At 47.8% G+C, this 13,359-nt stretch overlaps 1 protein-coding gene across 1 annotated transcript in view; it reads left to right on the forward strand.

The window, feature by feature from the left end:
- LOC149434126 (sodium- and chloride-dependent glycine transporter 1-like) overlaps positions 1-13,175 on the forward strand; it is a 70,017-nt gene extending 56,842 nt beyond the window's left edge. The window contains exons 2-5 of the mRNA XM_089664075.1: positions 591-747; positions 871-1,002; positions 2,303-2,564; positions 12,992-13,175. Coding sequence (XP_089520201.1) covers positions 591-747; positions 871-1,002; positions 2,303-2,564; positions 12,992-13,163 — 723 coding nt within the window. The 3' untranslated portion in view covers positions 13,164-13,175. The remainder of the gene's footprint in view (positions 1-590; positions 748-870; positions 1,003-2,302; positions 2,565-12,991) is intronic.
- The last annotated feature ends 184 nt before the right edge of the window (positions 13,176-13,359 follow it).

Genomic DNA, 13,359 nt, shown 5'->3' on the forward strand with positions numbered 1-13,359 from the left:
CTCTGGGGGTCACCACATTCCTGCACAGTCAATGGATGATTGTAATGTAAATGAGACCCCCCATACATTGCAGTAGGTGGTCCCAGAGATGGACAGACATTTCACTGCCACGTGGACACGGCCTGACTGCGGGAAACTGATATGTACTCCATAGAGTTGTCACTGGACATAACAATCCAGAGCCGCCTTCCCCAACCCCCCACACCCCTTCCCCAACCCCCCATACCCCTCCCCAACCCCCCACACCCCTTCCCCAGCCCCCTCAACCCCCCATACCTCAAGATAGGTGCAGCAGCTTCCAATGGGGTTATACTGTAGAGAGGCAAGTTTGCAGGGAATTGAGGGTAATGAATTTCGGCACAGGAGAGAACATTCTACGAGTTACTTGCTGACAGTGACGTGTGCTGCAACTCAAGCAGTACCGGCCTCTTTGCCAGCCAATAAAAGCAAAACGTACCCGTAGAGCCCGGCCGATGTGTCCTTACATTCAGTCCTGACGAAGGGTTATGCGACCCCTGAAACACGTCGCTCACGCCGCAGCAGCTGCATAACACAGAATAAAGCTGACATGCCGCGTCTTGTGTTTCCAGAATGGTGCTGTGCCTGGAGAAGTCACGAAGAGAGACGAAAACCTGAAGAGAGGAAACTGGGGAAACCAGATAGAGTTCGTCCTAACCAGCGTGGGGTACGCAGTCGGTCTGGGAAACGTCTGGAGATTCCCATATCTCTGCTATAGAAATGGAGGCGGTAAGTGAAATGGAGAGATCCTTGTTAATCAGACTCCCCTGAAATAATTTTTCTACTGCTCTCACTGGAAAGAATCCCTCCAGCTGCCTTCCTGTCTTTCGTAATTCATCTCTGTCTCCTCAGGAGCCTTCATGTTCCCGTACTTCATCATGCTGGTCTTCTGCGGCATCCCACTCTTCTTTATGGAGCTCTCATTTGGACAGTTCGCCAGTCAGGGGTGCCTCGGGGTTTGGAGGATCAGCCCCATGTTTAAAGGTAAGAGGACCTGTCATTAGAGATCGGCTATAAAAAAATATCGACTTTCAAGACCTACCGACTACTAATTCTGAGACAGATCAAAAAAAAAAAAAGAACCCCCCCATACACACACACACACACGCACACACATGGTTCCGTTCTGTAGCAAAAAGAAAAAATACAAATGAAATGCAGCAATAAAAAGTATATCCTTTTCATATTGTACATGTGTGATGTCACAGAGAAGGAAGTGCCCAGCAACCAATCTATATCATATTAGTGCAAAGAGATAGAAAACTGATAGATAGATTTATAAAATCTCCACCACCGTGCTTCACAGTTGGTTTGAGGTTCTTCTTCTGGATTACTATCTTCAGTTTTCACCAAACATATTCACTGTTACTGTGACCAAACCACTCTATCTTTGATGGATCAGTCTTCAGTACATTGTTCCAGATGGTCTTGTCTTTACCTATATGTCCAATTGCAAACTGAAATCTTGCTCTAATATTCATTGTGGACTGAAAAGACTTTTTCTTAACACACCACCTGTCATGCAGATTAAATTGGTGCGATCTCTTTATGATTGCAGATCAACAATCAACGGTTGGAAAAGTTAACTGAACACCCCACAATTTAATTTAGGGCTTCTTAAGCAACAAATGGTCAGCTCTTGGGTTGAATTTGCTGGGAAGGTCAGTCCTAGACAAGTTGTCAGTTGTTTGAACTCTTCGCCACTTGGAGATGATTTTCCCTACAGTGGAATGATTGATTTCAAATCACTTTGGAATCTTTTTAAATCCTCCATCTAGAACCTTCTTTCTGAGGGATTTAGAGAGCTCTATTGATTTTGGCATGATGACACCACATACAGACTGGACCAAACTGTAGATGTCTAAGACCGGTTCCACCAGGAGGTTGTAGTCATTGGCACCTAATCTGGAAAACCAGATTCTGATTCCATAGAATTGAAGTGCTGGTGAATGTAGGGGTGGTATTTCTTCAAATAATCCATTTTATCTGTAGACCATTTTCAAACGAAGATCTAACATTGGCCTTTTCAAACGTGGAACTTTTTCGGATGACTGTATCTTTTATCTGGTTAATTCTAGCATCAGATCACACAGGATGACAGGACTTATTCTTAAGGTGGCTGCACACACCTCGAATCTCAAGCTCTGGATGACCCAACACCACTCGGCTTGACAAACTTTTATGAATTCCCCAATATTCATATTTTCAATTAGCGTTTGGCCTTTGTATTCCTGCGGAGTGTCTGGTTTCACCAATCGATCATTAACCCTTCGTTTCCTTTCAGGTGTAGGTTATGGAATGATGGTCGTCTCCACCTATATCGGTATTTATTACAACGTGGTTATTTGCATTGCGTTCTACTACTTTTTCATGTCCATGAACCGAATTCTGCCGTGGACGTACTGCACTAATAAATGGAACACAGAGAACTGCGTCGGGGTGCTGAGCCCCTCCACAAATTCCTCCAACTACACCTCCCATCAAGACCTGTCCACCATCCTGAACCAGACTGTGAAGAGGACGAGTCCCAGCGAGGAGTACTGGAGGTGGGTGATGGGACCTTCTCTGGTTCTGGTTTCTTCTTCTAGATCAGCTCAAATTATCTGACTGGTAGATTAAAGGGATTTCCAAGAAGAGGGAGACTCTGCACCCTCCAGAGGTGGTCTTTGGAATGACGATAAAATATAACAATCATCTTTGACCCTTTTGTCCAGTCTGTGGCCCAAGGGTCACATGTGATCCATTGGTGTTTGAAGTGTGGCTCTCAGGCCCCAGCAGTCAGTAGTGGGGGGGAATTAATTTGAAAAGAGGCCTAAAAAATGCTGACTATCTCCTACAGCATGACTTCAGTCTCCAACTATATTTTTATTATTTTACAGCAGGGGTCTCCAAACTTTTCAAACAAAGGGCCAGTGGGGGTAGAAAATGTCCCAGGCCCAGCATCAATGAAAAAAAACATGGCATCAGGGATGGTGGTCAGTAGGAGGAGGAGGAATGCCCCATCGTTGATATTGGTTGGAGGAATAGTGCCCCATCATTGATACAGGTTGGAAGAATAGTGCCCCATCATTGATATTGGTTGGAGGAATGGTGCCCCATCATTGATATTGGTTAGAGGAATAATGTCCCATCATTGATACTGGTTGGAGGAATAGTGCCCCATCATTAACACTGGTTGGAGGAATAGTGCCCCATCATTGATATTGGTTGGTGGAATAGTGCCCCATCATTGATACTGGTTGGAGGAATGGTGCCTCATCATTGATACTGGTTGGAGGAATAGTGCCCCATCATTGATACAGGTTGGAAGAATAGTGCCCCATCATTGATATTGGTTGGAGGAATAGTGCCCCATCATTGATATTGGTTGGAGGAATAGTGCCCCATCATTGTTGTTGGTTGGAGGAATAATGTCCCATCATTAACACTGGTTGGAGGAATAGTGCCCCATCATTGATATTGGTTGGAGGAATAGTGCCCCATCATTGATACTGGTTGGAGGAATGGTGCCTCATCATTGATACTGGTTGGAGGAATAGTGCCCCATCATTGATATTGGTTGGAGGAATGGTGCCCCATCATTGATACTGTTGGAGGAATAGTGCCCAATCATTGACACTGGTTGGAGGAATAGTGTCCCATCATTGATACTGGTTGGAGGAATGGTGCCTCATCATTGATACCGGTTGGAGGAATAGTGCCCCATCATTGATATTGGTTGGAGGAATGGTGCCCCATCATTGATACTGGTTGGAGGAATAGTGCCCAATCATTGATACTGGTTGGAGGAATAGTGCCCAATCATTGACACTGGTTGGAGGAATAGTGCCCAATCATTGACACTGGTTGAAGGAATAGTGCCCAATCATTGATATTGGTTGGAGGAATGGTGCCCCATCATTGATACTGGTTGGAGGAATAGTGCCCAATCATTGACACTGGTTGGAGGAATAGTGCCCAATCATTGACACTGGTTGAAGGAATAGTGCCCAATCATTGACACTGGTTGGAGGAATAGTGCCCAATCATTGACACTGGTTGGAGGAATAGTGCCCAATCATTGATATTGGTTGGAGGAATGGTGCCCCATCATTGATACTGGTTGGAGGAATAGTGCCTCATCATTGACACTGGTTGGAGGAATAGTGCCCAATCATTGACACTGGTTGGAGGAATAGTGCCCAATCATTGATATTGGTTGGAGGAATGGTGCCCAATCATTGACACTGGTTGGAGGAATAGTGCCCAATCATTGACACTGGTTGGAGGAATAGTGCCTCATCATTGATATTGGTTGGAGGAATAATGTCCCATCATTGATACTGGTTGGAGGAATAGTGCCTCATCATTGATACTGGTTGGAGGAATAGTGCCCCATCATTGATACTGGTTGGAGGAATGGTGCCTCATCATTGATGCTGGTTGGAGGAATGGTGCCCCATCATTGATACTGGTTGGAGGAATAGTGCCCAATCATTGATACTGGTTGGAGGAATAGTGCCTCATCATTGATACTGGTTGGAGGAATAGTGCCTCATCATTGATACTGGTTGGAGGAATAGTGCCCCATCATTGATACTGGTTGGAGGAATAGTGCCCCATCATTGATACTGGTTGGAGGAATGGTGCCTCATCATTGATACTGGTTGGAGGAATGGTGCCCCATCATTGATACTGGTTGGAGGAATAGTGCCCAATCATTGATACTGGTTGGAGGAATAGTGCCCAATCATTGATATTGGTTGGAGGAATGGTGCCCAATCATTGACACTGGTTGGAGGAATAGTGCCCAATCATTGACACTGGTTGGAGGAATAGTGCCTCATCATTGATATTGGTTGGAGGAATAATGTCCCATCATTGATACTGGTTGGAGGAATAGTGCCTCATCATTGATACTGGTTGGAGGAATAGTGCCCCATCATTGATACTGGTTGGAGGAATGGTGCCTCATCATTGATGCTGGTTGGAGGAATGGTGCCCCATCATTGATACTGGTTGGAGGAATAGTGCCCAATCATTGATACTGGTTGGAGGAATAGTGCCTCATCATTGATACTGGTTGGAGGAATAGTGCCCCATCATTGATACTGGTTGGAGGAATAGTCCCTTATCACTGATACTGGTTGGAGGAATAATGTCCCATCATTGATACTTGTTGGAGGAATAGTGCCCCATCATTGATACTGGTTGGAGGAATGGTGCCCCATCATTGATATTGATTGGAGGAATAGTGCCCCATCATTGATACTGGTTGGAGGAATAGTGCCCCATCATTGATATTGGTTGGAGGAATGGTGCCCCATCATTGATACTGGTTGGAGGAATAGTGCCTCATCATTGATACTGGTTGGAGGAATGGTGCCCCATCATTGATACTGGTTGGAGGAATAGTGCCCCATCATTGATACTGGTTGGAGGAATAATGTCCCATCACTGATACTGGTTGGAGGAATAATGTCCCATCATTGATACTTGTTGGAGGAATAGTGCCCCATCATTGATACTTGTTGGAGGAATAGTGCCCCATCATTGATACTTGTTGGAGGAATAGTGCCCCATCATTGATACTGGTTGGAGGAATGGTGCCCCATCATTGATATTGATTGGAGGAATAGTGCCCCATCATTGATACTGGTTGGAGGAATAGTGCCCCATCATTGATATTGGTTGGAGGAATAGTGCCCCATTATTGATACTGGTTGGAGGAATAGTGCCTCATCATTGATACTGGTTGGAGGAATAGTGCCTCATCATTGATACTGGTTGGAGGAATAGTGCCCCATCATTGATACTGGTTGGAGGAATAGTGCCCCATTATTGATACTGGTTGGAGGAATAGTGCCCCATCATTGATACTGGTTGGAGGAATAGTGCCCCATCATTGATACTGGTTGGAGGAATAGTGCCCCATCATTGATACTGGTTGGAGGAATAGTGCCCCATCATTGATACTGGTTGGAGGAATAGTGCCCCATTATTGATACTGGTTGGAGGAATAGTGCCCCATCATTGATACTGGTTGGAGGAATAGTGCCCCATCATTGATACTGGTTGGAGGAATAGTGCCTCATCATTGATACTGGTTGGAGGAATAATGTCCCATCATTGATACTGGTTGGAGGAATAGTGCCTCATCATTGATACTGGTTGGAGGAATAGTGCCCCATTATTGATACTGGTTGGAGGAATGGTGCCCCATTATTGATACTGGTTGGAGGAATAGTGCCCCATTATTGATACTGGTTGGAGGAATAGTGCCCCATCATTGATGCTGGTTGGAGGAATAGTGCCCCATTATTGATACTGGTTGGAGGAATAATGTCCCATCATTGATACTTGTTGGAGGAATAGTGCCCCATTATTGATACTGGTTGGAGGAATGGTGCCCCATTATTGATACTGGTTGGAGGAATGGTGCCCCATCATTGATATTGATTGGAGGAATAGTGCCCCATCATTGATACTGGTTGGAGGAATAGTGCCCCATCATTAGTGTCAGTTTCAGAAATTATGCTCCACTATTGGCGGAGGGGAATAGTGCCCGAAGGGCTGGATAAAGGCTAGCAAAGGGCCGCATCTGGCCCTCAGGCCTCAGTTTGGAGACCATTGTTATACAGGATTGAAATAGCGCCAACAGTTTACTCAGCACTTTACAACATGAGGGCAGACAGTACAGTTACAATGCAATTCAATACAGGAGGGATCAGAGGGCGTGGCTCATTAGCGCTTATAATCTAAGAGGGGTGGATCAAGAGATGCAAAAGGTAATAACCGCGGGGGATGGGCTTATGGAGAAAATAAAAGTACAGCTCTTAGTTGGGGGCAAGGTAGGCCTCTCTGAAGAGAAGGTTTTTAAGGGATTATTTAAAAGTGGACAGAGTAGGAAATAGTCGGACAGATTGGGGTAAGGAGTTCTGGGGGATGGGAGAGGCTCGGAAGAAGTCCTGGAGGCGAACATGGGAGGATGTGAAAAGGGAGCTAGAGAGCCGGAGGTCTTGGGAGGAAGGAACTATACAACAGTCAATGACCATATCCTCTAGTAAGTCTTCAAGTCTATGACATTGGCTGTGATATCTCACATGTGTGGTGCAATCGCTATTTACATACGTATGCTGGACCTACATGCATGTTTGCATTTTGCAAGTATGTGCGGGAGTATGGGGGGTGATTGAATTTTTTTTACGTAACTTTATTGCTACAACAAGGAGTCTAACAAGCCTCCTTGTGATAGCTTTTTGCAGGTGACAGGTCCTCTTTATGGAGACATCAGAGGTCTATTAGACCCCCCAATGTCTCCCCTGCCCTCCAAAGCAGCTAATCAAGCACAGATTGTGCTGTAACAAGCCAGGGATTGACAGCTCCGAATCCAGAAGTTACAAAGTTATCATCACTACCAAGTTCATTGGTCACAAAGGAGATCAGGGAATGGATGTTCCTCCATCAACTCTTTGTAAGCCCGTCTCAGCCAATCACCGTGGTCCTGGGCACCCTGGGGGAGTGGGAGAGCCCAGAAACCACTGTGGACGGAGTGTGCGGGGGCGGCTCACAATGCTTGAAAAGTGATTAGGTGGCTTTAAAGCCACCTGGATCGCTTTTACAAAACAGCCAATCGCTGGCTGAGAAAAATTATACCAAGCATGGTTGCAGGCATGACCTTGCATTAACCCCTTGCTGACAGGACATTTATAGTTCAGTGTTTAGGGGAGCACAGCACTGGTCCCTAATAATGTCCCTACTACGGCGACAGTTCTCTGCCTACCTCGCCCTCGATGTTTTTCGTTACGATCGTTTATTCTATTCACATTGCCAAGTACCACGGAAAGAGGTTTCTGAGGGCAGTGGTGTCCTGAGGCAAGTGCGGGGGGGTGTGCGCTGCACCGGGTGACACCACCGCATCCATCCTGTGGGGATCGTCGGCTTTCTTTACAACTTACCTTTTCGTGGAGCGATTCCGGTGTCACCCCGTATAGGTTGCATGCCGACGATCCCCGCAGGATGTCCGATCCATTATGCTCAATCCGCAGATCCAATCCATTCTGCAGGGATTGTTGGAGGGGGTGTCACCAAGTGTTACCGCATCGGGTGACACCAACCCTAGGGACGCCCCTGTCTGAGGGTCACATGAAAAGTTTGCAATGGGGGTCCCCTGATTTGCAGTTACGCCCCCCAAGCCCTATAGCGAGCACGTATCCAGGCAGTAGATGGTATACGGTAGTCCCCCGTAGCACTGTTCAGAGTCATCGGACCGGGTGACACCAACCCTAGGGACGCCTCTGTCTGAGGGTCACATGAAAAGTTTGCAATGGTGGCCCCCCCCCCTTATTTGTGGTTACGCCCTCCCCAGGCCCTCTAGTGCATATCCAGGCAGTAGATGGTATACGGCAGTCCCCCATAGCACTGTTCAGAGTCATCGGACCGGGTGACACCAACCCTAGGGACGCCTCTGTCTGAGGGTCACATGAAAAGCTTGCAATGGGGGTCCCCTGAGTTGCTGTTACGCCCCCCCCCCAAGCCCTATAGCACGTATCCAGGCAGTAGATGGTATACGGCAGTCCCCCGTAGCACTGTTCAGAGTCATCGCACCGAGTGACACCAAGCCTAGGGCCGCCTCTGTCTGAGGGTCACATGAAAAGCTTGCAATGGGGGTCCCCTGAGTTGCTGTTACGCCCCCCCCCCCCCAGGCCCTATAGCACGTATCCAGGCAGTAGATGGTATATGGCAGTCCCCCGTAGCACTGTTCACAGAGCCTGGCCCCCGGTGTGGAATGTCCATGACACAGAGCTGGGCTGGCACTCGGTTTCCTTGCATTGTACGCCGGGATTTGCCTTCACAGTATAAGGTGCTGATTTCCATACGGGAGCTGAATGGGCATTGTGCTATTGTTCTAAGGACTGGCGCCTGACGCTCGCTGTCCCCCCAGCAGTCACCGCGCAGAACAAAGCGCTGGAGATGGCGGCGATAAGACACTTTCAGCGCTGAAATCACTAAAAAAAAACCACAAGAATTTCCCTCGAGGAATAAACAGCGGAGGCCAAGAACCATCTGGGGCACGTGTGTGGGGATGACCTATGCCGTGGCGTCGTCTTAGAGGTAGCTGGCACTCTGTGATGGGTAGAGATGGCCCTGCAGTTGTATCTGTGGGGGGGGGGGGAGCCAGTGCCACGCAGCACCAGACTGGCAGCCATGGAAGCGCACAGGAAATGCCTCATTGACTGGCCAACGCCTGGCATTGTCTCTGGTATGCGGCATATGACCGGTGTGTGCCTCCAGCCTAATGAGCTGCCATTGTGACTCCGAGCGGTCGGCGGTGACACCAAGAGCGGGCTGTGACACCAAGAGCGGGCTGTGACACCAAGAGCGGGCTGTGACACCAAGAGCGGGCTGTGACACCAAGAGCGGACTGTGACACCAAGAGCGGGCTGTGACACCAAGAGCGGGCTGTGACACCAAGAGCGGGCTGTGACACCAAGAGCGGCGTTGTACTAATGTACAGAGTGTATTGCCGGCCATAGACGGGTCGAAAATCGGCTGATTTTCGCACTGTTAGTGGGTTAATTGGTCGGCCGTTTTTCGGGTTTTTTGCAGTTTTTTAATCAGTCATGTTGGAAAATTTGCGGCCGATTATGACGATCGGCCAATTTTCCTGGCAAAGATGGGCAAATCGGCCGATCGTTTTACCGATAAAAAAATCTGCGCATGAGCCGTGACCTGCAAGGATGCCGGCAGTCTTTTTACTGTAAATGCACAGAGACGTATATATATATAGTTTATGAAAGTCCAAAATTAAATTGTAAAAGAAGAAGAAAAGAAGAAAACAAAAGGAAGAAGAAAAAGAAAAAGAAAATCACATCTAGAAGAGGAAATTTTATTCTGCTAAGTGAATGGATGACAGGAATGGGAGACCCCTGAATCCTTCCTACGAACTGGAAGTCCAGTCCGCTATTATTTTATATGAAAGTCTTGCAGTTGCAACAAATGTATCCAAATAAAAACATTGTAATCCAAATAATGTATTTGTGTTGCTGTCACATTGTACGGTGCGCTCCCGTCTCTGCAAGTGACAGAAGTTATGGGGTTAATGCCGGCCATAGAAGGGTCGAAAATCGGCCAATTTTTTTTAATGTTAGTGGTGATGTCGGCCGATCGAACGATCGATTTTTCATTTATTTTTTTTAAATCTGCCGATGTTTGACCCGTCTATGGCCTGCTTAAGTCCAACAGAACACGGCAGGGGCCACAGAGAGCTAAATCCCTCACCGCTCATTGTGTACCTTCTTCTCCAGGTACGACGCGTAAAGTTGTAATGTTGACGTGAAGTGTAAAAAAAAAATTCTAAAACAAAAGAGAAAAATGCCAACGAAAAGTTTTCATTGAAATCCTCCGCCTGGAGGGGAGTCACTTCTCCAGCTTCCTTCCAGAGACAACAGCGGGATTACGGCTCTGCCCGTTATCAGAGGAAAATAAATGTGAAAATGGATAAAATACACTATATTGCCCCAAGTATTGGCCCCGCCCTCCAAATCATGTGATTCAAGTGTTCCAATCCCCTCCATATCATGTGATTCAGGTGTTCCAATCTCCTCCATATCATGTGATTCAGGTGTTCCAATCCCCTCCATATCATGTGATTCAGGTGTTCCAATCCCCTCCATATCATGTGATTCAGGTGTTCCAATCCCCTCCATATCATGTGATTCAGGTGTTCCAATCTCCTCCATATCATGTGATTCAGGTGTTCCAATCCCCTCCATATCATGTGATTCAGGTGTTCCAATCCCCTCCATATCATGTGATTCAGGTGTTCCAATCCCCTCCATATCATGTGATTCAGGTGTTCCAATCTCCTCCATATCATGTGATTCAGGTGTTCCAATCCCCTCCATATCATGTGATTCAGGTGTTCCAATCCCCTCCATATCATGTGATTCAGGTGTTCCAATCCCCTCCCAATCATGTGACTCAGGTGTTCCAATCCCCTCCCAATCATGTGATTCAGGTGTTCCAATTCCCTCCATATCATGTGATTCAGGCATTCCAATCCCCTCCCAATCATGTGATTCAGGCGTTCCAATCCCCTCCATATCATGTGATTCAGGTGTTCCAATCCCCTCCCAAACATGTGATTCAGGTGTTCCAATCCCCTCCCTATCATGTGATTCAGGTGTTCCAATCCCCTCCATATCATGTGATTCAGGTGTTCCAATCCCCTCCCAAACATGTGATTCAGGTGTTCCAATCCCCTCCCAATCATGTGATTCAGGTGCTCCAATCCCCTCCATATCATGTGATTCAGGTGTTCCAATCCCCTCCATATCGTGATTCAGGTGTTCCAATCCCCTCCATGGACACAGGTGGATACAATCACACCCCTAGACATGCAGACGGCTTCTACAAACATTGGTGAAAGAATGGGTCGCTCTCAGGAGCTCAGTGACTCCAAGCGTGGTCCCGTGATAGGTGGCCACCTGGACAATAAGTCCATCCGTGACATTTCCTGGCTACTAAATATTCCACGCTCAACTGTTAGTGGGATTATAACAAAGTGGAAGCAACTGAGAACAACAGCCACTCAGCCACCAAGTGGTAGGCCACGTCACATGACAGGGCGGGGTCAGCGCATGCTGAAGCGCATAGTGCACAGAAGTCACCAACTGTCTGCAGAGTCAATAGCTAAAGACCTCCAAACTTGGTGTGGCCTTCAGATGAGCCCAACAACAGTGCGTAGAGAGCTTCATGGAATGGGTTTCCATGGCCGAGCAGCTGCATTCAAGCCTTCCATCAACAAGTGCAATGCAAAGTGTTGGATGGCGTGGTGTAAAGCACGCCACCACTGGACTCTAGAGCAGTGGAGGCGTGTTCTCTGGAGTGACCAATCACGCTTCTCTGTCTGGCAAGCTGATGGACGTGTCTGGGTTTGGCGGTGGCCAGGAGAACGGTACTTGCCTGACTGCATTGTGCCAAGTATAAAGTTTGGTGGAGGGGGGATTATGGTGTGGGGTTGTTTTTCAGGGGTTGGGCTTGGCCCCCTAGTTCCAGTGAAGGGAACTCTTAAGGCGACATTTTGGACAATTTCATGCTCCCAACTTTGTGGGAGGAGTTTGGGGATGGCCCCTTCCTGTTCCAACATGACTGTCCACCAGTGCACAAAGCAAGGTCCATAAAGACATGGAGGAGCCAGTTTGGGGTGGAGGAACTTGACTGTCCTGCACAGAGTCCTGACCTCAACCCCATAGAACACCTTTGGGATGAATTAGAGCGGAGACTGCGAGCCAGGCCTCCTCCCCCGACATCAGTGCCTGACCTGACAAATGTGCTTCTGGAAGAATGGTCCAACCTTCCCATAGACACCCTCCTAAACCTTGTGGGGGGCCTTCCCAGAAGAGGCAAAGGGCGGGGCCAACTCAATATTGAACCCTACGTACTAAGACTTGGGGGCCATTAAAGGTCATGTGTGTGGAATGGGCGGGGCCAACTCAATATTGAACCCTACGGACTAAGACTGGGGGGCCATTAAAGGTCATGTGTGTGGAAAGGGTGGGGCCAACTCAATATTGAACCCTACGGACTAAGACTGGGGGGCCATTAAAGGTAATGTGTGTGGGAAGGGCGGGGCCAACTCAATATTGAACCCTACGGACTAAGACTGGGGGGCCATTAAAGGTCATGTGTGTGGGAAGGGCGGGGCCAACTCAATATTGAACCCTACGGACTAAGACTGGGGGGGGGCATTAAAGGTCATGTGTGTGGGAAGGGCGGGGCCAACTCAATATTGAACCCTACGGACTAAGACTGGGGGGCCATTAAAGGTCATGTGTGTGGAAAGGCCGGCCGACCAATACTTGGGGCAATATAGTGTGTGTTACAAAGTATAATTTTCACTTCAGTTATAATATGACAGAAATGGTGGTGCTGCCCTGTGCAGGCGCGGCGTACAAAGTCACATGTGTCACACCGTGTCATTGTCTTCCAGGAATTATGTGCTGCAGTTGTCGGACGACATCGGGAATTTTGGGGAGGTGCGGCTGCCCATCCTGGGGTGTCTTGGCCTGTCGTGGTTCGTGGTGTTCCTGTGCCTCATCCGAGGGGTGAAATCCTCCGGGAAGGTGAGACCACCCCGTCCATCACTGACAACTGTTTCCTAATAGCGGGGGTAGGCAACCCTGGGGAGGGGAAGATCCACCAGAACAATATGGAAGAGATCCAAGGTCACCGGGGTGCAGGATGCTTTTTTAAGGGGAAGATAACCTAGAAAGACCCCAATAAAAATTGACGAGAGTGCAGGGGTCAGGAGTAACACAGAATTCAGAGGACAGGAGTAAATAGTTCAGAAACAGGTAT

The sequence above is a fragment of the Staurois parvus genome, unplaced genomic scaffold (genome assembly GCF_062004578.1).
Source record: "Staurois parvus isolate SC_StPar_1 unplaced genomic scaffold, SC_StPar_1.0 ptg001827l, whole genome shotgun sequence".
In the NCBI taxonomy this organism is placed as follows: Eukaryota; Metazoa; Chordata; class Amphibia; order Anura; family Ranidae; genus Staurois; species Staurois parvus.